Below are 23,121 nucleotides of genomic sequence, written 5' to 3'. Positions count from 1 at the left end.
TGCTGGCTCCAATCCAGTCTGAGTTTTCCCCTGTTTTCCATGTCTAAGGACAGGAACTTGTCCTGGTCAGGGTGTAAGGCCTTAAACTGCACATGGATCTGGGGGGCTGGGACTGGGATTCCAGCAGAGAATTCATTCAACAGCAGCTGAGGTCTCATCCCAGCTGTACACAAAAACAGGGAGGGGGGGCTGCACTTGGATACCTGCAGGCAGGGTTGGGCCCCTTCTGAAAGCTTCAATCCCTGTTTTTCAGAGACTCAATCAGGGATAATGACATTTTCACAAAGCTCTCTTAAGGCACGTGAAAATCTGAGCAAGAAAATGGAATCAAAGCCTTTGTTCCACTGGCCTCACGCCCCAAATTCCAACGGGACAGACAAGTCCCTCTCCTCGCAAGGCAACGGCTCCTACCTGGATCTGTGCCTTCCCCAGCCTTTGGTGGCCGCTGTCTCCATCCTCCCACACCTCCTCATCTTCCTCCTCAGCAGGCCTGGCTTCCTCATCCTGCAGAGCAAGCACAGGGACACTCACCAGCCTGCTCATCCCAACCCTGGGCAGCAGGGATGGACTGCTGGGACCCCCTGGACAGTCACCCCTCTGCTGGGCACCATCCCTGCTCTGCAGCCCATTCCCGTTCCTGGCCTGGCATCTCCTTTGAATGGGATGTTAAACCACAACCACTTGCTCTGCTGGCTTTTGGGACATCAGAGACTCCCCCAAGGCAGTGGACAAAGCTCCTGTTCCCACAGCCTCTGCCTCCCAAAGCCCTGCTAGGGCCAGGCAGAGCAAGGGAAACCCCTCAGTTCCTGCTGGAAATTTCCTCTTGTGCCTGTAAACCCAGGGAAATCGTGGCTGCCCCATCCCTGGAAGTGTTCAAGGCCAGGCTGGTCACAGCTTGGAGCACCCTGTGGATGGAATGAGGTGATCCTTAAGATCCCTTCCCACCCAAACTATTCTGCAATTCCAGGATGATTCTGTGAACTCTCCCTGCATTTATTTTGCATCGTTTCCTCTCTAATTTGAATTCCCAAATCTAAATGACTTTTTAAAGAAATCATTTTAAATTATCCCAGGAATAAAAAGGGGTGCATCAAACATACAAGAATCATTCCTACGTCCATCAAATCATTAATTGGAAGCCTCTTTCCTCATCTCTGTCCTTAGTTTTCCTTTCCTGGGAAACCTTATGATCCCACAGATTTTCCAAGAGATTTACTGGGATTGCAGAAAGGTTTGCTTTGTCAGGGAGGCAGGGGGGTTTACAACACTTGTTCCTCTGTATCTTTATCCTTTCACCAGCTTTCCCCCAGAACGGTGCTGCAAGAGAACTTCAGAATTACTAGAAATGGATCAGGTTCACCTTCTTTCCTCACTCTTTTCCAACTACTTCCAAATTCTTAGAACTATCCTCAAATGAGGCCTAGAAAGCTCCTGTGAAAACATCAATTAGAGGAACATCCTGAAAAGAGAAAACCACATCCAGCAGCAGCCAAAACAATCCCATTGCTATTCTTACCTGGTCTCCAGGTGCTCCTGCCAGAGCTCCCAACACCCACTGCCATTCCATGAGGGTGAGGAGGCAGTTTTGGATGTGTTCTTTGCCATGGGATGGGATAACAGAGCCCAGAGGGTCTTTGTGTCCCTTCCAAGCCACCCCATGATTCCATGATCCCATCAGCACCTCTACCAATTCCATTCTGGAAAGCCCAATTCCATTCCTCCCATTAACTCAGAATTTCTCCCTTCCTCTCTCTGCTCCACATCAGGCATGTGTTGCCACGTGCCATAGCCATGGGATGCCTCAGCATTGCCTGGGAATGCCACTCAAGGCTGCCCTTGTGGCCTCAGCGCTCCAAAATGCCCAGCTGGCTCCCGTTCCAGTCGGGAATGTCCCAAACAGCAGCGTGGGGTGTGCCCTCTGCCATCCCACCATTGGGGCAGCTCCCATAGAATGTGACCGACTTACTGGGTTTGGAATTCCTGGCTTAAAAAGCAGGTGCTGGAATATCCTCTCCTGAGAATATCCAGAAAGGAATATCTCTTTCCTGAGAATATCCAGAAGGCTCCCTGGAAGCCACAGGTCAGGGGCAGAGTCAGATGAACGAGCCTGAACTGGTTTTCAGGGGATGCATCCCCAGCCTGTGGCTGCAAAAACTCCAGAGCTGTTCCTTCCCCTTGGGACAGCCAGGGAAAACATCCCCAGCATGGATTTCTGACAGGAAAAACCTCACTGCTCCAGGCTACCTGGCTCCTCCCAAATCCAGGCCAGCACTCCAACAGGCTCCAAGGACAAAACAACAGCAAAGACCATCTCAGGGCACACGCCACGAGCTGGGCGTCCCATTCCTCACTGGAACTGGGCTGTTCCCACATCCCTGGGACAGTCGGGAGCATCCCCCGTTCCTCGCTCCTCCATTCAGGACAAAGAGACAACAGAGCTGTCAAACAGCCAGTGTGTATGCCAGAGACTGAAATATTATATTTCATCTCTTAAACATTTTCTTAAAGGACTTTTAAAACTGTATTACAAAAGCTGAAGAGAAGACTGGAACACCCTGAATGGGGCCCTGAGGCCTGACACCGCTCGCTGATGAAGATAAGATCAAGTAACAACTCAGGGCTGGGGACATTCACTGAGCACGGGCTTAACACCTCCAAGGTGGGGACCACAGCCCCAGGGCGATCAGCTGCCAGGCTCACACAGACCCTGGCACCAAGGGGTGGAGGGAGGAGAGGCTTTGGGTACCTTGGAAAAGCCGGTGGTCACAGACGCAGTGACTGCCCATCCTCCACTGTGCAGAGCCCAGCTGCGGGGTCCTCACCGGGGGGAGGAAGCTCATCCACAGCAGAAGGGGTGACATGGCCCAGCACAGGGGCCCCCAGACCCTGCAGCAGAGCACCAGAGATGATGCACCAGACCCTCAGTGTTGCAAGGGACAGTGTCAAGCCGGCCCCTGCAAGAGAGGCACGTGGGCGTTCCCGCCTGGCCCAAAGTGTGCATTAACCCACGGAATTCTGCACCCTTCGGCTGCGGCAGCATGGAGCGGGATGGCCACGGCGCCCACGGGGGACCCTCACCAGCAGCGGAGCGGATGGAGGGGAGCAACGAGACGTCGTTGGCACCCTCAGATGGGTGATGGGCTTCCACCTACCCCCGTCACCTCTCCCTGTTCCCCCACCCCCCACGCACACTTCTCTCTTTCTTTTCTCTTCCCTTTTCTTTGCCTCTTTTACTATCAAATAAAATACATCCATTTTTTGGCAACAACATCTGACCTCGTTTGGTTCTAATCTCATTTCTGGGGATATTTTGAACCTTCCAGGTTCTTTCCGGTTCATGCTCAGAGATTTAGCTTGCTTTGCTTTCCTGGCTCTAAACCGGATTGTAACATCTTAATGGCATAGTCGGCAGGATCTCCTAAAAATGAGAGTGTTGTTTCCAAAAAATCAATGAATTGCTAATTCTTATGATCGATCATTTTAAACATTTCCTAACACCTCTCTACCTTTCTTCCTCTCTCTTACTCTTTTGTTTGGTTGGTTGCTTGTGTGTTTGCATGTGTACCCGTGCCTAAACGGTGCCCCCGAGGCCCAAGGTCTGGGAAATTGGCAATCCTGTAGGTAAAAGACTTGGGAGGTTGGAAAGTTATTTTTCGACTCGTAACTGAGATTTTTTACTTTGCGACTTGTAACTTTGGTAAACACTAGGTGCTCACGAGGTGGAAGGAGTAGGACCTTAGAGAAAATTTTTAATGGGTATCCTTCGAGAGAGACTACTGCGGTGTTTGTAACTTTGTTTGGTTTGGTAGAAGAGGTACCTTCCCAGAGAGAGGGGTGAGACTTTTGTAAATTTGCTTTTACGCTGGGCACCCTCTGGGAAAGATCACCCCCAAATTCGTGGCAGCATAAAATAGAGTGCATAAGCTTTGTTTCCTTTGTTGAATGAATTTGGTGCCAGGTCATCTTCTGCGGGGATGGTCTGTGCACTGAAATGGTTTCTGTAACATCCAAGTAGTCAGTGTTGTTTAAATTCTCTGCTCTGCTAGCAGGGCCAGAGTTAAAAGAGGCTGCAGGCAAAACCATCCGCCGGCTGCTGAACTTGACTGTCATGTCCAAAGAAAGTTTTGGAATGCAAATGACAGAGAATTTTACAGGGGAAAAAACTGAGAAGTTTTGAACCTGTAACATTCTCTGAAGTGTGGTCTAAAGTAGCATGTAGACCCTGAATTAAAACTGGCAAGGGTCAGAAAATTACCACCAGAACGATACCTGTATGGCTACTGAAAAATCGAAATTTGGCCATAAGCCTGGCAAAATTAGAATCTAATCAATAAAATGCAATGAAAACACAAAAAAAGGCTGGGTGAATAAAAGGAGCAAATGTTATCTGCAAAACTGATAAGACTGCCTGGAGCAGTTAGAAATGCCCTGGGAAAAAAAAAAAAAGAGGAGAAAAAGGCATCCCGAATGCCTAAACCACTCACTCCACAGAACATCCAATCAATTGGAGGGGACCCCATTGAAAAACAACCTGTGGGACATGAAACCTAATAATAATAACAAATTGATGCAATTAACAACTTGCTTTACACGGGCATATTTTGCCTGGGAAGCTTCTTTTCTCTTTCTAGGAATCCAAACATCCCTGCACTGAAGAAAAGGAGAATGAATTCGGGAGCAGCAAAACTGCAAGCAGCACATTCACACCTAGGTGTGATAACCGTCTCTTCACTTTAAGCTCTGTGACTTTCTAATAACTGCAAGAAGTTCTTGTTTTAAGATCAGTCTGTAGTAGGCCGAATTTTTACTTTTCTTTTATAGGAACCTACCAACAGATGAGATCGAGCTGTGTGAGAACCAATGCAACTTTTAAATTGTCATCCTGACTGCTTGCCTTGTCAATTAATTTATTAATGTTTGCAATTTGTTTGTGTTTGCATTACAAGCAAATCAATTTATTTTATATATTGTTAAGTTTGAGTTCTTTTGCTGAGATAGTGTGGCAAAAGGTCTTATGAAGGTTTGTTTGTTTTTTGAAAGTTGGTACAAGAACATATATATAAATGAAATCTTACATATATGTTTTTCCCAGTTCTACCTTGGAATCATTATAATTTGGCTAATTCTTTTTTCTCTTCAAGAATTATCAATTAGTGAACTAAAAAATCCTAACAGAATGTAAGATTAAATGAAAAGCAGCCTTCTACCAACTCTCAAACCTACTTAAACATCGTTAATGTACTGTTAAGTTTCCTATGTCCAAGAACATTTTAATTCTACCTCACTTCTTTTGATCATGCTACTAAAGTTCAAAAGGACAACTAAATTTAAAAGAAAATTAATTTCTTTTTTATTTCTTCTTTCTCCTTTTTTTGTTGGCTTTTTTTTAAATCCCACCGATAACAAAACTACAGCTTCTGTTTTGTGTCAAAATTAAATTACAATAGTGTTATAATCTATTCCTTGATAAATGAAACATAGCTGTGATGTAGATATGTGTTTGCATGAAAATCTTTTGTAAGAAAATGTTTTTAATTTAATATGATAAAAGCTAATTCTTTCATAGACTTACCCAGCAGAGCAGGAATACTACCAATGAAATGCTTCCAACTATATGTGAATGCAGTCAAGAAAACAACCAAGTTTTCAGCCTTGAAGTATGCAGAAGCACACATTTTCAACAAACATATTCACATTTCTTCCAGGGTGCAATTACATTAGGAATTTAAAAATTCAAACCCGCTGTGTAACTCTGTGATCGATTTCAAAACATATTAAGGCAACGTCCAAGAAATACCATATTGGGGAATCTCTCACACCCACTGTCAAATAAAGAAAACTGATTTTTGGGTTCACGGGGTGGGAGGCGCTTACTGATAAGCATTGGATTAATAATTGCAATTCACATTTTTGACGATTGGAATAACTATTGTATTACTTGCATTGTTACTTCTTCTATCTTTTCTCTTATTAACCACTCTACAAATCACCCACTGTGGGCAACCCACAAACTGAAGAAAAATCAGAAGAAAAGTTTAAGTCACGGGGTGGATTGTCAGAGACTGAGATATTATATTTTATGACGTAAACATTTACTTAAAGGACTTTTAAAACTGTATTATAAAAGCTGAAGAGAAGACTGGAACACCCTGAATGGGGCCCTGAGGCCTGACACTGCTCGCTGATGAAGATAAGATCAAGTAACAACTCAGGGCTGGGGACATTCACTGAGCACGGGCTTAACACCTCCAAGGTGGAGATCAGAGCCCCAGGGCGATCAGCTGCCAGGCTCACACAGACCCTGGCACCAAGGGGTGGAGGGAGGAGAGGCTTTGGGTACCTTGGAAAAGCCGGTGGTCACAGACGCAGTGACTGCCCATCCTCCACTGTGCAGAGCCCAGCTGCGGGGTCCTCACCGGGGGGAGGAAGCTCATCCACAGCAGAAGGGGTGACATGGCCCAGCACAGGGGCCCCCAGACCCTGCAGCAGAGCACCAGAGATGATGCACCAGACCCTCAGTGTTGCAAGGGACAGTGTCAAGCCGGCCCCTGCAAGAGAGGCACGTGGGCGTTCCCGCCTGGCCCAAAGTGTGCATTAACCCACGGAATTCTGCACCCTTCGGCTGTGGCAGCATGGAGCGGGATGGCCACGGCGCCCACGGGGGACCCTCACCACCGGCAGAGCGGATGGAGGGGAGCAACGAGACGTCGTTGGCACCCTCAGAGGGGTGATGGGCTTCCACCTACCCCCGTCACCTCTCCCTGTTCCCCCACCCCCCATGCACACTTCTCTCTTTCTTTTCTCTTCCCTTTTCTTTGCCTCTTTTACTATCAAATAAAATACATCCATTTTTTGGCAACAACATCTGACCTCGTTTGGTTCTAATCTCATTTCTGGGGATATTTTGAATCTTCCAGGTTCTTTCTGGTTTTATGCTCAGAGACTCAGCTTGCTTTGCTTTCCTGGCTCTAAACCAGATTGTAACAGTGTAACCCCAACAATCCAGGGAAAACCACCTTGCTCTGGGGAGAAACATCGTGCCCAGTTATGGAAAAAGCCAAAGAGCAGTACTGGAAACACTCCCAGGCATGGAGGCTCCCAGCTCCGGAAATGCAGCTCACAGGCTTCTTCCCATGGGAACCCCAATCTTGCCTGGGACTGGGCTCAGGGAGAAAGTCCTGCCCATTCCACCACTCTGGCACAGACACCCCAGGAAGGTGTCCCTGACCATGGCAAGGGGCTGAACAGGATGGTCTGTAAGGTTCTTGCCAGCACAGACCATTCCAGGAGGTTAAGGTGGATTTGAGCAGCTCCTGGGGACATGAACACCACCCACACCTCCCACGTGGCTCAGCCCAGAGTCCATCCAGCACTCACAGAGAGCTGCTGGGAGCTGAAATTCTCCCTGCTCCCCCTGCCTGGGAAACCCTGCCTCCAGCTCCCGGGAAAGAGGAGCTGCATCCTGCTGGGTGCCCCTGGCTCTGGGCAGCTGCCGCCTTCAGGCGGGGGGATGGCTCGGGCAGCTCCGGTGACTGTTCCACCTCGATGATTTTGTGTTTTCCTGCATTTCCCTGGGCTGGAGGGGAGCAGGGGGTGCGGTGGGAGTGCGGGAAGGCAGCGGCGGGGAGGGCAAGGAGTGCGGCCGGGCACCGCACGGCGCGGGGGGGCTTCTGCTGGCAGTGGAGGGGCGCGACCGTACGGAGGCGTCCCCGCCGCTGCCGGCCACTGCCCACGGGGCTCCTGCCCGCCCCCGGCACCACTGACCCCACACCCCGTGTCCCCACCCTGGGAACCACCATGGAAAATCATGCTGGAACCTCTAATCCTGAGCCTTGACCTTTGACCCCTTGACCCATTCCTTGACTAGCCGACCTTTCAACCCTGACCCCTGACCTTTGATCCCTGACTCTCGACCATCCACCTTTACACCTTGAGCCCTGACCTTTAACCCCAACCTTTGCCCTTTGACCCTTGCTTTTGACCCATGACAACTGACCACATCACCTTTGACCCCCTGAGCCCTGTGACCTTTACCCCAACCTTCTACACGTGACCTCTGTGCTTTGACCTTGATCACCTTGACCTTTGACCCCTGGACTTTGACCTTTGACTCCCTGACCCCCCAACCCCTGCCCTGACTTGTGTCCCTTTATCCCCTAACTTTTAACCCCCTCTACTTTATACCCCTCCCTGCTATTGCTGCCTGGAACCCCTCACTCCTGCTCTACACGCCCCAGCCCCCAACCCGTACCTGTCGCTCTCCTGCCTGCAGATGTCATCCCCACCTTTTTGGTGTGGGCCTTGTCCTCCTCTGAGGGTTCCAGGGTTATCCCAGCACCAGGGTTACTGAGCTGTGCTGCACTGAGGGTTTGCAGTGGTACCACAGAAAGAGATAGATTTGTCATCATTTACCCCAAAATACGATCAGAGGCATCACTAATTAATTAAGTTCCTTAAGGCTGAAATCAAAGAAGGTGGGTGGGCTGTTACCCCAGTAGGACAAGTCGTAGTTCCACCCCTGATCCTTCGGGAAATAGCCCAACGAGAGCATGAAATTAGCCACTGGGGAACAGAAAATCTTTTAAAACACTTAAGGAAAGTAGTGATAGGGAGAGGAATGACTGACATTGTACAATCTGTAACAAACACGTGTGAAACCTGCTGTAAAAACAACCCTGACACAAGCAAGAGAGTTGTGTTAGGAGTGATAAAGACAGGAGAGCTCCCGGGAGGTTATTGGCAAATAGATTTTGCTGAGATGCCACACAAAGAGGGATGCAGGTATATACTGGTACTGGTTGACACCTTCAGTGGATGGCCTGAGCCTTTCCCCTGTCGCACCAACACCGCAAAAGAAGGAGTGAAAGCTTTGCTCGACCATATAATACCAAGATTTGGGGTTCCTTTGGGAATGTCATCGGATAGGGGACCACATTTTGTAGCAACAGTGGTTGGGGAAGTTAGCAGGATTTTGGGACTTACCTGGGACCTGCACACACCATACAGGCCCCAGGCAAGTGGCAAAGTTGAATGCATGAATGGGACCCTCAAAACCCAGATGTGCAAGATTTGTCAAGAGACATCCATGACATGGGTTCAAGCCCTGCCTCTAGCCTTGCTGAGAGTCTGCATACAGCCAAGGCAAAGGGACAACATCAGTCCCTATGAAATATTATATGGCAGGCCATACCAGGTTCCACAGATCCCGGGGGAAGTTCATAGGAGAGGTAAAAATGATTTGCAGAAATATTTAATGGCTCTGAGTTCCACTTTGCAGAAGCTCCAGAGATTCGTTGTGTTATCCAAACCAATGGGATTGGACACAGCTGCTCATCCATTCCAGCCTGGAGACTGGGTTTACATCAAGTGCTGGGACAGCGACCCCTTGCAAGCCAAGTGGAAGGGACCTTTCCAAGTTTTGCTGACCACTTCTACTGCGGTCAAGGTTGCTGGCAAGGGACCCTGGATTCACTACTCCAGGGTGAAGAAAGCTTCTGCTCCCAAAATCACCAAGAAGACAGAGACTGATACAAATCAGAAAGATGCAGTCTAAACTGTTTTTTACATGTTTGCTGTTTGCCCAACTGGTAACCATGATTCAGGGTTCACCCCATGATTTGCATAAGACTGTGGTCCAAAATATGTCCAAAATTCTTAGCAAGAGCGATTGCTGGATCTGTACTCAGTTACCACCCCTAGATGGGAAGGGTCACTGGCCATTGATTGGCATTTTAATAGAAGAATTAAGAAAGATTTGGATGAAATTTGGAAGGAACTCAAATTCTACATGAAGTGGCTTCTAGAAATAACACCTTAAAATTTGATCATATTTTTGATACCCTTACCTCGTGGTTACCAAACTGGGCCTGGGTAAAAGAAATATTCATAATAGCTGTAAGTGTAATTATTATCTGTGTAATTTCCTGTGGAGCAGCTGGTTGTGTAAACCGGTTCTGCGGGTAAAGAATAGAGTAGAGTAGAGACTAGACACGATAGAGTTTTGTTAGTCTCTAAAAGGGGGGAAATGATGCCATGAAGATTTTTGCCTTTTCTTTTATACCCCTGTTATACCTTTTTACAACTTCTGTATTCCTAGTGCTTTTTGCCTACATTCTTGGACTTGTTTGTTAAGCTAAGAGACTAAACATTTTAGAAGCTTCATAGCCAGGGATCAGTGTGCCCCAGACCCCAAGGACCTCTCCAGAACACATTCTGTAAACCAAGATAGAACCATCCAGGGGAAGGTTCCTTGGGGAGGGGGGCTCACTTGAGCCTCTCACTGGGGAATCTTTGATAGATGTGCTAATTAGTAAAACCTATAATGTTATACCCGATGTTGGTGGGATACACACGGGAGAAGAGAGGAGGAGAGACACAGGGAAAGACTTGGTGGGGTGCATCTCGATGCATATGACCTGGACGTGTACACCTAAGGATCCTTAAGAATAAATACCAAGGTAAAATCCCTTTTCCCCTTCTAACCGTGTATGCCTCTTGATTTTAAGACCAGGAAAAAGGCATCAAGAGGAATGACTGACATTGTACAATCTGTAACAAACAAGTGTGAAACCTGCTGTAAAAACAACCCTGACACAAGCAAGAGAGTTGTGTTAGGAGTGATAAAGACAGGAGAGCTCCCGGGAGGTTATTGGCAAATAGATTTTGCTGAGATGCCACACAAAGAGGGATGCAGGTATATACTGGTACTGGTTGACACCTTCAGTGGATGGCCTGAGCCTTTCCCCTGTCGCACCAACACCGCAAAAGAAGGAGTGAAAGCTTTGCTCGACCATATAATACCAAGATTTGGGGTTCCTTTGGGAATGTCATCGGATAGGGGACCACATTTTGTTGCAACAGTGGTTGGGGAAGTTAGCAGGATTCTGGGACTTACCTGGGACCTGCACACACCATACAGGCCCCAGGCAAGTGGCAAAGTTGAATGCATGAACGGGACCCTCAAAACCCAGATGTGCAAGATTTGTCAAGAGACATCCATGACATGGGTTCAAGCCCTGCCTCTAGCCTTGCTGAGGGTCTGCATACAGCCAAGGCAAAGGGACAACATCAGTCCCTATGAAATATTATATGGCAGGCCATACCAGGTTCCACAGATCCCGGGGGAAGTTCATAGGAGAGGTAAAAATGATTTGCAGAAATATTTAATGGCTCTGAGTTCCACTTTGCAGAAGCTCCAGAGATTCGTTGTGTTCTCCAAACCAATGGGATTGGACACAGCTGCTCATCCATTCCAGCCTGGAGACCGGGTCTACATCAAGTGCTGGGACAGCGACCCCTTGCAAGCCAAGTGGAAGGGACCTTTCCAAGTTTTGCTGACCACTTCTACTGCGGTCAAGGTTGCTGGCAAGGGACCCTGGATTCACTACTCCAGGGTGAAGAAAGCTTCTGCTCCCAAAATCACCAAGACGACAGAGACTGATCCAGTTTAAACTGTTTTTTACATGTTTGCTGTTTGCCCAACTGGTAACCATGGTTCAAGGTTCACCCCATGATTTGCATAAGACTGTGGTCCAAAACGTGTCCAAAATCCTTAGTAAGAGCGATTGCTGGAGCTGTACTCAGTTACCACCCCTAGATGGGAAGGGTCACTGGCCATTGATTGGCATTTTAATAGAAGAATTAAGAAAGATTTGGATGAAATTTGGAAGGAACTCAAATTCTACATGAAGTGGCTTCTAGAAATAACACCTTAAAATTTGATCATATTTTTGATACCCTTACCTCGTGGTTACCAAACTGGGCCTGGGTAAAAGAAATATTCATAATAGCTGTAAGTGTAATTATTATCTGTGTAATTTCCTGTGGAGCAGCTGGTTGTGTAAACCGGTTCTGCGGGTAAAGAATAGAGTAGAGTAGAGACTAGACAAGATAGAGTTTTGTTAGTCTCTAAAAGGGGGGAAATGATGCCATGAAGATTTTTGCCTTTTCTTTTATACCCCTGTTATACCTTTTTACAACTTCTGTATTCCTAGTGCTTTTTGCCTACATTCTTGGACTTGTTTGTCAAGCTAAGAGACTCAACATTTTAGAAGCTTCGTAGCCAGGGATCAGTGTGCCCCAGACCCCAAGGACCTCTCCAGAACACATTCTGTAAACCAAGATAGAACCATCCAGGGGAAGGTTCCTTGGGGAGGGGGGCTCACTTGAACCTCTCATTGGGGAATCTTTGATAGATGTGCTAATTAGTAAAACCTATAATGTTATACCCAATGTTGGTGGGATACACACGGGAGAAGAGAGGAGGAGAGACACAGGGAAAGACTTGGTGGGGTGCATCTCGATGCATATGACCTGGACGTGTGCACCTAAGGATCCTTAAGAATAAATACCAAGGTAAAATCCCTTTTCCCCTTCTAACCGTGTATGCCTCTTGATTTTAAGACCAGGAAAAAGGCATCAAGAGGAATGACTGACATTGTACAATCTGTAACAAACACGTGTGAAACCTGCTGTAAAAACAACCCTGACACAAGCAAGAGAGTTGTGTTAGGAGTGATAAAGACAGGAGAGCTCCCGGGAGGTTATTGGCAAATAGATTTTGCTGAGATGCCACACAAAGAGGGATGCAGGTATATACTGGTGCTGGTTGACACCTTCAGTGGATGGCCTGAGCCTTTCCCCTGTCGCACCAACACCGCAAAAGAAGGAGTGAAAGCTTTGCTCGACCATATAATACCAAGATTTGGGGTTCCTTTGGGAATGTCATCGGATAGGGGACCACATTTTGTTGCAACAGTGGTTGGGGAAGTTAGCAGGATTTTGGGACTTACCTGGGACCTGCACACACCATACAGACCCCAGGCAAGTGGCAAAGTTGAATGCATGAACGGGACCCTCAACACCCAGATGTGCAAGATTTGTCAAGAGACATCCATGACATGGGTTCAAGCCCTGCCTCTAGCCTTGCTGAGAGTCTGCATACAGCCAAGGCAAAGGGACAACATCAGTCCCTATGAAATATTATATGGCAGGCCATACCAGGTTCCACAGATCCCGGGGGAAGTTCATATGAGAGGTAAAAATGATTTGCAGAAATATTTAATGGCTCTGAGTTCCACTTTGCAGAAGCTCCAGAGATTCGTTGTGTTATCCAAACCAATAGGATCGGACACAGCTGCTCATCCGTTCCAGCCTGGAGACCGGGTCTACATCAAGTGCTGGGACATCAACCCCTTGCAAGCAGGGGGACCTTTCCAGGTTTTGCTGACCACTTCTACTGCGGTCAAGGTTGCTGGCAAGGGACCCTGGATTCACTACTCCAGGGTGAAGAAAGCTTCTGCTCCCAAAATCACCAAGAAGACAGAGACTGATCCAGTTTAAACTGTTTTTTACATGTTTGCTGTTTGCCCAACTGGTAACCATGGTTCAAGGTTCACCCCATGATTTGCATAAGACTGTGGTCCAAAACGTGTCCAAAATCCTTAGTAAGAGCGATTGCTGGAGCTGTACTCAGTTACCACCCCTAGATGGGAAGGGTCACTGGCCATTGATTGGCATTTTAAGGGAAGAGAACCGCACGGAAACGTGGGAACCAATTAATAGCACCCTTCTGCCCCCCAGTACCCTGAGTGGCCTGGTGGAGCATGCAAACTATAAGGTTCCTTGTGCAATTATAAACGCCACAGGAAAAGCTGTTCTTCCTTCATATTGTCATCAGATCCATTTCAGGAAATAACAGACCCAAGAATTGCAGCAAAGATGAAAGTGACAGGGTGGAGAGTGGCGCAGCTCTTTGGGACGGGGTTGTATTGGATATGGGGTGATAAGGCCTGGAAAGTTATGCCCGTGAACAAAGACCAGGCTTGTGCTATCGGGGCTGTGGTCCCAAATATAACAATATTTGACCATCTTGAAAAACCAAATGAGAGGAGAAAAAGATCTCTTAATCCCCTCATTGAACGCCCCACACATTTTCATAGCATAATCAGAGCCCTTGTACCCGCTTATGGAGTAGTTGCACTGGAGAGAGCAATTGTAAACATCTCAGCTGCCATTGAATGGATTGAGCAGCACACTGCAGCTGCAATTTCAGCCTTACAGGAGCAAGTTGACAGTCTGTCCCCTGCAGTTATGCAAAACAGGATAGCTCTCAATTTCATACTTGCTGCACAAGGAGGGGTATGTGCTATTGTCAATACCTCGTGTTGTTCTTATGTGGACCAAAGTGGAAGAATTAACAAAGATTTGGATGAAAGTTGGGAGGGAACTCAAATTCTACATGAAGTGGCTTCTAGAAATAACACCTTAAAATTTGATCGTATTTTTGATACCCTTACCTCATGGTTACCAAACTGGCCCTGGGTAAAAGAAATATTCATAATAGCTGTCATTGTAGTTATTATCTGTGTAATTTCCTGTGGAGCAGCTGGTTGTGTAAACCGGTTCTGCGGGTAAAGAATAGAGTAGAGTAGAGACTAGACAAGATAGAGTTTTGTTAGTCTCTAAAAGGGGGGAAATGATGCCATGAAGATTTTTGCCTTTTCTTTTATACCCCTGTTATACCTTTTTACACCTTCTGTATTCCTAGTGCTTTTTGCCTACATTCTTGGACTTGTTTGTCAAGCTAAGAGACTCAACATTTTAGAAGCTTTGTAGCCAGGGATCAGTGTGCCCCAGACCCCAAGGACCTCTCCAGAACACATTCTGTAAACCAAGATAGAACCATCCAGGGGAAGGTTCCTTGGGGAGGGGGGCTCACTTGAGCCTCTCATTGGGGAATCTTTGACAGATCTGCTAATTAGTAAAACCTATAATGTTATACCCGATGTTGGGGGGAAAAAAGACAGACTCGGGGGGGTGCATCTCGATGCATATGACCTGGACGTGTGCACCTAAGGATCCTTACAATAAATACCAAGGTGAAATCCCTTTTCCCCTTCTAACCATGTCTGACTCTTGATTTTAAGACCAGGAAAAGGCAGCACCAGGGTTACTGCACTGTGCTGATGCTAGGGGAAAAATGGTGCTGTTAGGGGTGGTGTAAGGGCTGGTGCACCTTTTCCCTGTATTCCTAACCTCCACTGTGTACTCTCCACCCTGTGAGGGAGGCTCTTTGTTTGGCTGCACCCAAACCTCAGCGATGAACATCGCCTCAAAGACAGGATGGGACCAAGGAAAAACAAAACCCAGATGGGGGAAAACAAAAGCTCACAGCTGGCTGTTTTCTTATTATAAAGTTAAAAATTAGTTGAAAAACCTGAAAGGCAAAAATCACACACACAAGGTTAGAACCAGTCAACACACACTCTCTCACAGACTGACACACGCACACACAGACAGACACACACTCTCACAGACAGACACCCCTTCTTCAGCTCACACACTGACTGCAGCCCTTACTCACAACACTCCACTGACAAAGACACATCAACACATCTCCCAACTGCTGCTCCCTGACGTGGAAGGGCAGATTGTGGGAAAAGCGGTAGCATCGGTGACGGCAGGGATCGGAATCGGCCTTGGGGACCTGCAAGACAACATGAGGCAGTCTACAAGGAGCTGACAGCTCAGAGTTATCCCCATCCACCAGGCCCATAAGTTTTCTACACAAAACCCCATAGACAAGAGATGAACCACAGAGTTCTACAACTGTTCAACCCAGCCACGACTCTACGTGCCAGGGCAGGGCAGCTCCAAGTGTAAGCACACCAAATAGAAGCAAAGATGACACGAGGACTTGAGATAACTCTCCAGAAGATAAATTCTTGAGCCTGACATGCTTTGAGGCAATGGAACCTATGGAACTACCACAGTGAGGAGGGTCTAACACACTTCATAGAGAAGTCCATGGCCCAGGAAAAGAAGATACTACCAAAAGTGAGAAGGAAGATGGATGAGAACATCTTGTGTACTTCTTCTGGTCTCCAAAAGCAAAACTGTAAAGATGCCGGAATGAGCCCGATCCGGGAAAGGACGCGAGCAGAGACCCCCGCTGCCGCTACGGCCCAGAGCGAGGCCGAGAAAGCACCGAGACGTAACAAAGCCCTGTGACACAGGAGAGGATGGACACAAACTACAGAACATGGACAGAAATGACATAACACAGGCACGAGCTGAACCTGCCCAGCAATGGGCACAAGATTCCTAGAGCAAGATGAGCCAGAGGCTGGCGATGCCGAAGGAAAGAAGGCTCTATGGCAGCAGCACGCGACAGTGAAACGTAACTCCTTCCAAGAAGCCAGTGCCAAAGCTGCTAAGAGGATGCTTGAGAAGCTCGGCAGGCCTAGAGAAGGAGGCAATGACTGCCAGGAGATACAAAGGGATCCCTAGGGAAGGACTCTGCCACCAAAGGCTGAAGTGATGTTGCAAAACGTGACCAACCAGCAAGTGGCCAAGATGCCCGCGGGCGGCTACGCCAGCGAGGAGGTAAAATGGAGACCGTGGCGATCGTGCCAGACCTGAAGGCGAGCTCCTCGGGCAAAAAGATCCACGATGATGGCGAGACTCAAAGGCCGATGACACGAAGCTCACAACAACACAGAGATGGGTTGGAACTGCCCTGCCCAGCAAAGGCTCGGGTGATGCTGAGGAGAAACCCTCTCCCTTTGCTTCCAAGGGGCCCTCCCACAGCAGCCCTCTCCTCTAAGCTAACTTCCAATTGCCTCCTAGAACTCCAAAGGTTTTTCCCTTCTCCCAATCACAGCTCCCAACACTTAGCTCTCTGAAGACAAGCAGGCAAAATCCATCCTGGACAGAAAAAATGCATCAGCACCGTAGATGTCAACACGTTCCCCACGGTCCGCTTTGGCAGCTGCGAAAGATGGAGAACAACGAGAAAATTCAGCCTCTGACAACACACACCAAAAGAGACCCCTTCCGCAAGGCCCCCTCCCTCGAAACTGCCCAGGCTCATCGCTTACCTGCTCTCTCCAAGCTTCAGCTCCACACCTGCTCACGGTACCTAAGACAACAAAACAGAAAACGTCACTGTTGCCCTCAAGAAGAGCATCCCCGGGCTACTCCACACCACTGCCCCGGCTCACCTCAAATCTTCATCTGACTCTGGAGGTGGCCAGGACAAACCTGCACAATGAAAAGGGACACGCTCAGCACGCTGCCATAGACCGCTGGCCTATCAGCCACCCCACCTAAATGCCAACTCACCTGCTCGCCTCTGTCCCTTGGCACGCCCAGGGCGGCAGCAGCACCTGCAGAGAAGCAAAGCAAAACCACACGAAACATGCTGAGAGACTGTGAAACCACAGCCTCCCTGCTCCGACTGAAGTACACCACACCTATACCTTAGGCTTGCACCCTCCAGCATCCAGGGCCAGGACATCCTGCAAGTGGACACCTAAAACACACAAACAACAATGGATGCTTAGAGCTGCACCAAAAATTGAGACCAAGGCGATAACAACTCATTCTGTCCACCGCTCACTGCTCACCTCACTCCATCAACCTTGACTGCCAATATCCAGCATGACTTCCTGGAAAAAAAAAAAAAAAAAAAAAAAAAAAAAAAAAGACAAGACATAGAACAGTGCTGTAACAGTCATCATTTACAATGCCCCTGCAAAGACAGAGACTGACCTTCCCATGGGAACCCCTTCACCTGGTATGGGGCACTCTGCCAGGGATTTAATCCATCTGCCTCTGAAAGAAAGTTATTACACAAGTCAAGGTGCTGCATGGTAACTTAACAGTTCCAGCCATCCTGCATCAACCTAGGAATACCATCGATTGAGAAATGAACAGTACAGTCTTAGTCCCATTACACCCACACCCCAGACTATGCAGCAGGGCAGAGCAGCTCCAGGCCAAGCACACACAGAGGCCTGTCATGCAGGAGATGACAAATGACGGGATGCAACAAGGAGAGAAAACTCTCAGCAAGAAGAATGACCACAGGGACCAAGAGAAGGCACAATGAGATGACCTAGGCAGGACCAACAATGAGCCAATGAGGCTCAAAGAACCCTGGCAGAAGAAGATGCCAACAGAAGGACTCATTCCAGGAGCCACCTGGCAAAACCACAAAGATGGATGCCTGACAACTGCACCATCAGCATCCTCTATCTATCTCCACATCCTTACAAGTCCTAATTTACTATAATGGATCACTGTGATGCACAGCACGTCCGACTCAATGCTTCTAAAGAGAGATGCGATTCCGATGGAGTCCGAGCTCGCGAGTCAAAGGTTCAACGGTATCGGCACCGGGCCGAGGAATGCGCAGTTGGAGATGCTAAGGATGATGCCTGGCATTTTGGATAATCCCCTCAAAGGGGTAAGACAAAAGACATGCAACACAAGATGCCCAAAAGACACAGAACACACGATACACAAGTGACACGACACGCGCTGGGACTGCTCTGCCCTGTGCACCTCAGCGTTGTGATCAAAAGTGAGACTTCCCCTTTACATGGCCTAAGGGGCTCTTTCTCAGACATCCCCGACTCCAAAGCTTATTCAAAAACCCCTCCTGATGAGTCCCGACCCAGCACCCTGCTTTCATCCCCTCTGTGGGGTGTAGCCCTCGACTTATCTCTCGGATGTCTGGGGATGTGAATCCACGTCGGGTGCAAAAGACGGCTGCCTCGCCACCTGGGAAGTTCCTGCCCTCAGTGGGCTGTTCTCCCTTAGCTGGCTACAGGAAAGAAAACCAAACATCAGTGCATGAGCTGAACAGCACATCAGCCAAAACCCAACAATTCCACTACTCACCATCTCCTAAGAATGCCCGGGTCCTCGGCCCGCCTGCTCCGGCCACACTCAGAGGCCGACGCCGTCGTCGCAGGGCACACCTGAGTTAAGAGGAGACAAGGTTCCGTGGCATTGCTGAAACCTGAGTGGGACCTCGCTCCTCCTCCCCGACTTGCTGCAAATCCTCCACCATTGCTGAAGGCTACCCAGGCAGCACCTCCAAATGGAAAAGGTAAAAGCTTCATCACAGATTCCTGTAATACTTCCAGAGGGCTCACAAGAGCAGCTCGAGGGTGCCAAACCAGCTCTGTCAGCTGGTCAGCAAGGGGGCTCAGCCCTGGTAGGCAAAATACAAGTGGAACACCTGGAACACACAAATGGATGCTTAGAGCTGCACCAGAATTTGGCACCCAAGCAATAACAACTGGTTCTGTCCACCAGTCACTGCTCACCTTGCTCACTCGACCTTGACTGCTGCTATCTGGCTTCACTTCCTAGAAATAAGGACAGAGAACAACCCTGTAACACAGCCACCCTTTATACCACCCCTGAAAAGCCAAGCAATGACCAACCTTCCCAGGGGGAGAAGGGGCAAAACAAAACAGAAAGACACATGCCCACACAGGGTTCGAAAGCATCACATTGCCGGGGGAGTTTCCATCCGAAACCGTTCCACCGTGACCTCTTTCCACAAGGGTCTCTGTCACATTGGACCAGCAGTTTGAAGGCTCCAGACCACCTGTAAAACACACAAAAAAATGCTTACAGTTCCATCACTAATACAGCAACTCCAGTAGCACCCAGTTCTGTGCTGGAATCAATGCTCATCTCTGTTGCTGGTACTCATCCTGCCCACGGGTCCCCTGGTGCCCATACCCCACTCCACCTACCCCCCACTCTACTCCACAGGACAGAGCAGTTCCAAACACAAACAACACATGATGCTACAGTGTGACACAAGGATGATTAAAAAAGCTCTCAGCAAGAAGAACAACAGCAAGGATGGACACGATGCCAAAAGAGATGACCAATGGTATGGCAACCGTGGACACAGGAGGCTCTAAGGAGCAGAAGAAAAGACTGGAACAGTGACCTGTTCTAAGAGCTGTCACTCACAATGATCAAGATGGCTGTGAGACAGTGCCACATTCAGAATGCTCCCATATCCTGACAATCTTACAAGCCCCAGGACATTACAGCTCACAGCTGGAAAGGATGGATGGCAGTACAGCCGGGAACAAGGCCTCAAAAGACACCTGACTCGGTACTTCTGATTTGGGATGCCAAGACACAGCCAAGCCCACCGTAAAAGAACAAACGAGATCGGCATCGTGCCGACAAGAGTGAATGTTTGAGCACCTGGAGATGATGGCTGACACTTGCAGTAAGCCCCCTGAGGGGAAAAGGCCTCCGAGATCTGATCCAAGGGAGAACAAAGACACAGAAGACACGCTGGACAACACAACACAGGCTGGAACTGCTCTGTCCTGCACACCCTATGGTCTGATCACAAGTAGAGCCACTCCTTTCAGCTGGCTTAAGAGGCCCCTTAGAGGGCATCCCTTTCCCCTATGCTAAGTTTTAAATCTCTCCTGGGAATTTCCAGCCTGCTATCCTCCCATCTCTGGATCCCAGCCCCCAACTTAGCTTTTGGATGACTGGTGACATGAATCCACACTGGACACAAAACGAGTCCACCTCAGCTGTCTCGGAAGGCCCCCTGATGGCTGGGTTAGCCTCTTCATCAGCTACAATAAAGAAAGCCAAAATCAATGCCTGAGTTTAGGAGCCAAACCCCAACAAGTCAGCTACTGACCATCTGTCCTAAGTGCACCTGTGTCCTTGAGCATCCCTCTTCATCCCAAGACAAAGGTTGTGGCCATCATTATAATGGACACCTGGGTTAGCAAGAGTTATGTGGTGTTTCTGTGAGCTCAGTGGGTGCATCTGTGTGCCTTAAAACACACAAATGCATCTGCTGTGCTTGCAGGAAAGTCTGAAAAGGCCTCTGAATAGACACCATTTCCCACCACACTACTTTCAAAACCTCTCCTGCCACTTCCTAACTTGATACCCTGCTCATGCTCCCTCTCACAGTTGCAATCCTCAACTTACCTATCAGAAGCCTCCAGCTCAGACATCATCTCTAACACAGAGCAGGTTCTTCTCGTGGCACAATGAAGCTGCTGAAAAATTTGAAGTGTCATACTTGACACAATCTGCAATTTCAAGAAGTTGCAATGCTCCTAAAAAAAAAAAACCAAACAGGAAATTACAGAAGCACCTTACCACCCCTGAACACTCAGCCCAAAACCATGAGCTTAAATACTCCCTGCACTCAATGCCATCTTCTTCATGGGGTCTCCCAAGCCTCTGCTGCTTTAGATGCCAAAAGCACCTCCTAAAAAACAGCCGACACAACCTGAAAGAGCTCCTTCATTAAAAGAACAGAAGAACTCTTCCCCCACCCCAGCCCACCAACACAAGGAGCTCCTGGGCCCCAGGGCTGGGGTTAATAGACCCCTGGCCGGGCCCGCCTCTCGCTCCCACCACGCCCGGGAAAAGGGAGGAGGCAATTTTACCATAAGGGATCGAAGCTCTGAGAGGAGCTGCAGCTGTTTGGCTGCTCGGCCTTAAATTCCAGGTGAGCAAAGGGCTCCGTAGATGCCTTCTGTTTTACTACAGCTGCATCCACTGAAAGGGTAAAAAAGCTTCTTGTTTTGGCTGCGTAGACACATGAGTTGCATGATTCCTTGTTAAGTTCTGTAATTGGTCATTAGTAACTATTGAGTAGTACTCCATACAGGACTATGGAGGGTGGAGAAGAATAGTAATAATTTACATGGTGTAACTCCTGTTGGGGCCTCTAATTAGGGCTGTATTCACTATAAATAAAACTAAAAAAAAAAAATAAAATGGGCTCTCTGGCAGCAGGAGGGTTTTGTGTGTGCTGGGCTCTCTCCCTTGTGAGAGATTGGGTGCCAGGACCCAGCTAGAAGTGTCCTGAAGTACAGATTTAAATTCTTAAAATGCTGAAAAAGGGGGAGCTTTCTTCAATCGAGCCCCTTAAAATGAGGGATTAGGGAGTGTTTGTCTCTACTTAAATAGATGCCATGGCAGTAAGTGGGTCCTCTTCTCTGAATCCCCTAAAATCCTGGAAAAAAGAGTGGCTTTCCTTACTTCAGGTTTCTCCAGTGATGGAAAAAGGGGTTTTTTTCCCCTCAATTCAAACCCTTAAAAAGGAGGGACAGCAGGGCTTTTCCCTCAATTTAAACCATGGGATGATGAAAATGGGGGAGTTATGCTCAATTCCAACCCATAAAATAGCATCCTCAAGGTTTTTCCTTTTTATTTAAACTGGAAAATACTGGAAAATGGGGATTCCCTGTCAAGTGATACCCCTAAGAGCATGGAAAAGGCAGGGTTGCCTTCAACTGTGACCCTTAAAATTGCAGAGGAAGGGGATTCCCCCTCAATTTAAACACAGACAATTACGGAAAAGGAAGCTTTTTCCTTCCGTTTAAATCCCTTTTCTCCTCATAACCCCCCTTTTTTTCTGGGGGCACTGGGGAAGGGCTGCCAAGATGAAAGGGGAAAGTGGAATGTTTCCCTGGGACCCCACATGCTGCCCTGCCTGCTCAGGTGCTGCCCCTTGGCACGAGGGGTTTTCCCTGGGCATTTTCTGGGAGCAGTGCTCTGTGCCCAGGTGCCTCTGGCTGCTCCCCAGCTCCTGCCGGGTGCTCCGACCATTGTTCCTGGAGGGACACTCGGGATGCCCCCATTGCCCCTCTGGACCAGCAGCTCCCTGCACAGCTGTGCCCGGGGAACCCTCTGGGAGCGGCCTCTGGCAGGAGCCGCCCCCTCCTCATCCTGGCCGCTCACAGCTGGGGCTGCTGCGCCTTGGAGCGGGGGCTGAGGAGGAGAAAGGTCCTGCTGGTCCTTCCCTGCCCTGCACAGCCCTTTGTGTGCCCCTGAAACACCGGGGTGCCGGGCTTTCCTTGCTGTGGGAGCCTGGGCGGTTCTTTGATCCCAGACTCTGCTCTTCCCCGGGCACTGCACATGGACAGGGGGCAGAGATGGGCCCTCAGAGGAGCGGGGGCTGCTCCTCGCTCTCGGGGCGCCGCGGGCGCTGCGCAGCCTTGCCCTCTTACTTCCCAATTCCTCATTTTGTGCCTCCTTTTCCCTTGGGGATGCGCCCGGGCCGCATTCCAGCGGCCGCCACGGCAACAGCGCCTGCGGGCGGTGGGGCGGGGTGGGCGGGGTTTGCCGCGTGATTGACGGGGCAGGCGACCAATGGGAAGGCCGGGAAGGGCCGAGCTCTGGCCAATGGGGAGGCGTGGCGGGCCGAGGTCTGGCCAATGGGGAGGCGTGGCGGGCCGAGGTCTGGCCAATGGGGAGGCGTGGCGGGCCGAGCTCTGGCCAATGGGGAGGCGTGGTGGGGCTGCGCGCGGTCAG

General features: G+C 48.9%; 2 protein-coding genes across 3 annotated transcripts in view; one reads left to right on the top strand and one right to left on the bottom strand.

The window, feature by feature from the left end:
• The window catches only part of LOC116445396, a 41,832-nt gene extending 20,266 nt beyond the window's left edge, over positions 1-21,566 (bottom strand). The window contains exons 1-13 of one of the 2 annotated variants that reach the window (XR_004240765.1): positions 20,782-21,566; positions 19,239-20,414; positions 19,119-19,160; positions 18,884-19,030; positions 18,688-18,767; positions 18,468-18,610; positions 17,554-17,616; positions 17,262-17,450; positions 17,125-17,168; positions 17,004-17,043; positions 16,881-16,921; positions 16,733-16,771; positions 15,467-15,487 (exon numbers count right to left, since the gene is read on the bottom strand). Coding sequence is in view for 1 of the 2 variants with exons in the window: in XM_032111994.1 (XP_031967885.1) it covers positions 412-504; positions 15,365-15,556 (285 nt within the window). In the remaining variant the exon portion in view is untranslated. Of the gene's footprint in view, positions 1-411; positions 505-15,364; positions 16,772-16,880; positions 16,922-17,003; positions 17,044-17,124; positions 17,169-17,261; positions 17,451-17,553; positions 17,617-18,467; positions 18,611-18,687; positions 18,768-18,883; positions 19,031-19,118; positions 19,161-19,238; positions 20,415-20,781 lie in introns of those variants that run through there. The other variant, XM_032111994.1, reaches the window with a different exon arrangement.
• Positions 1-23,121, top strand: part of LOC116445363 (mas-related G-protein coupled receptor member H-like) — a 41,833-nt gene that overhangs the window by 6,962 nt on the left and 11,750 nt on the right.

This window comes from Corvus moneduloides, chromosome 6 (assembly GCF_009650955.1).
Source record: "Corvus moneduloides isolate bCorMon1 chromosome 6, bCorMon1.pri, whole genome shotgun sequence".
Taxonomy (NCBI): domain Eukaryota; kingdom Metazoa; phylum Chordata; class Aves; order Passeriformes; family Corvidae; genus Corvus; species Corvus moneduloides.
This window is presented reverse-complemented; position numbering and strand designations above follow the sequence as displayed.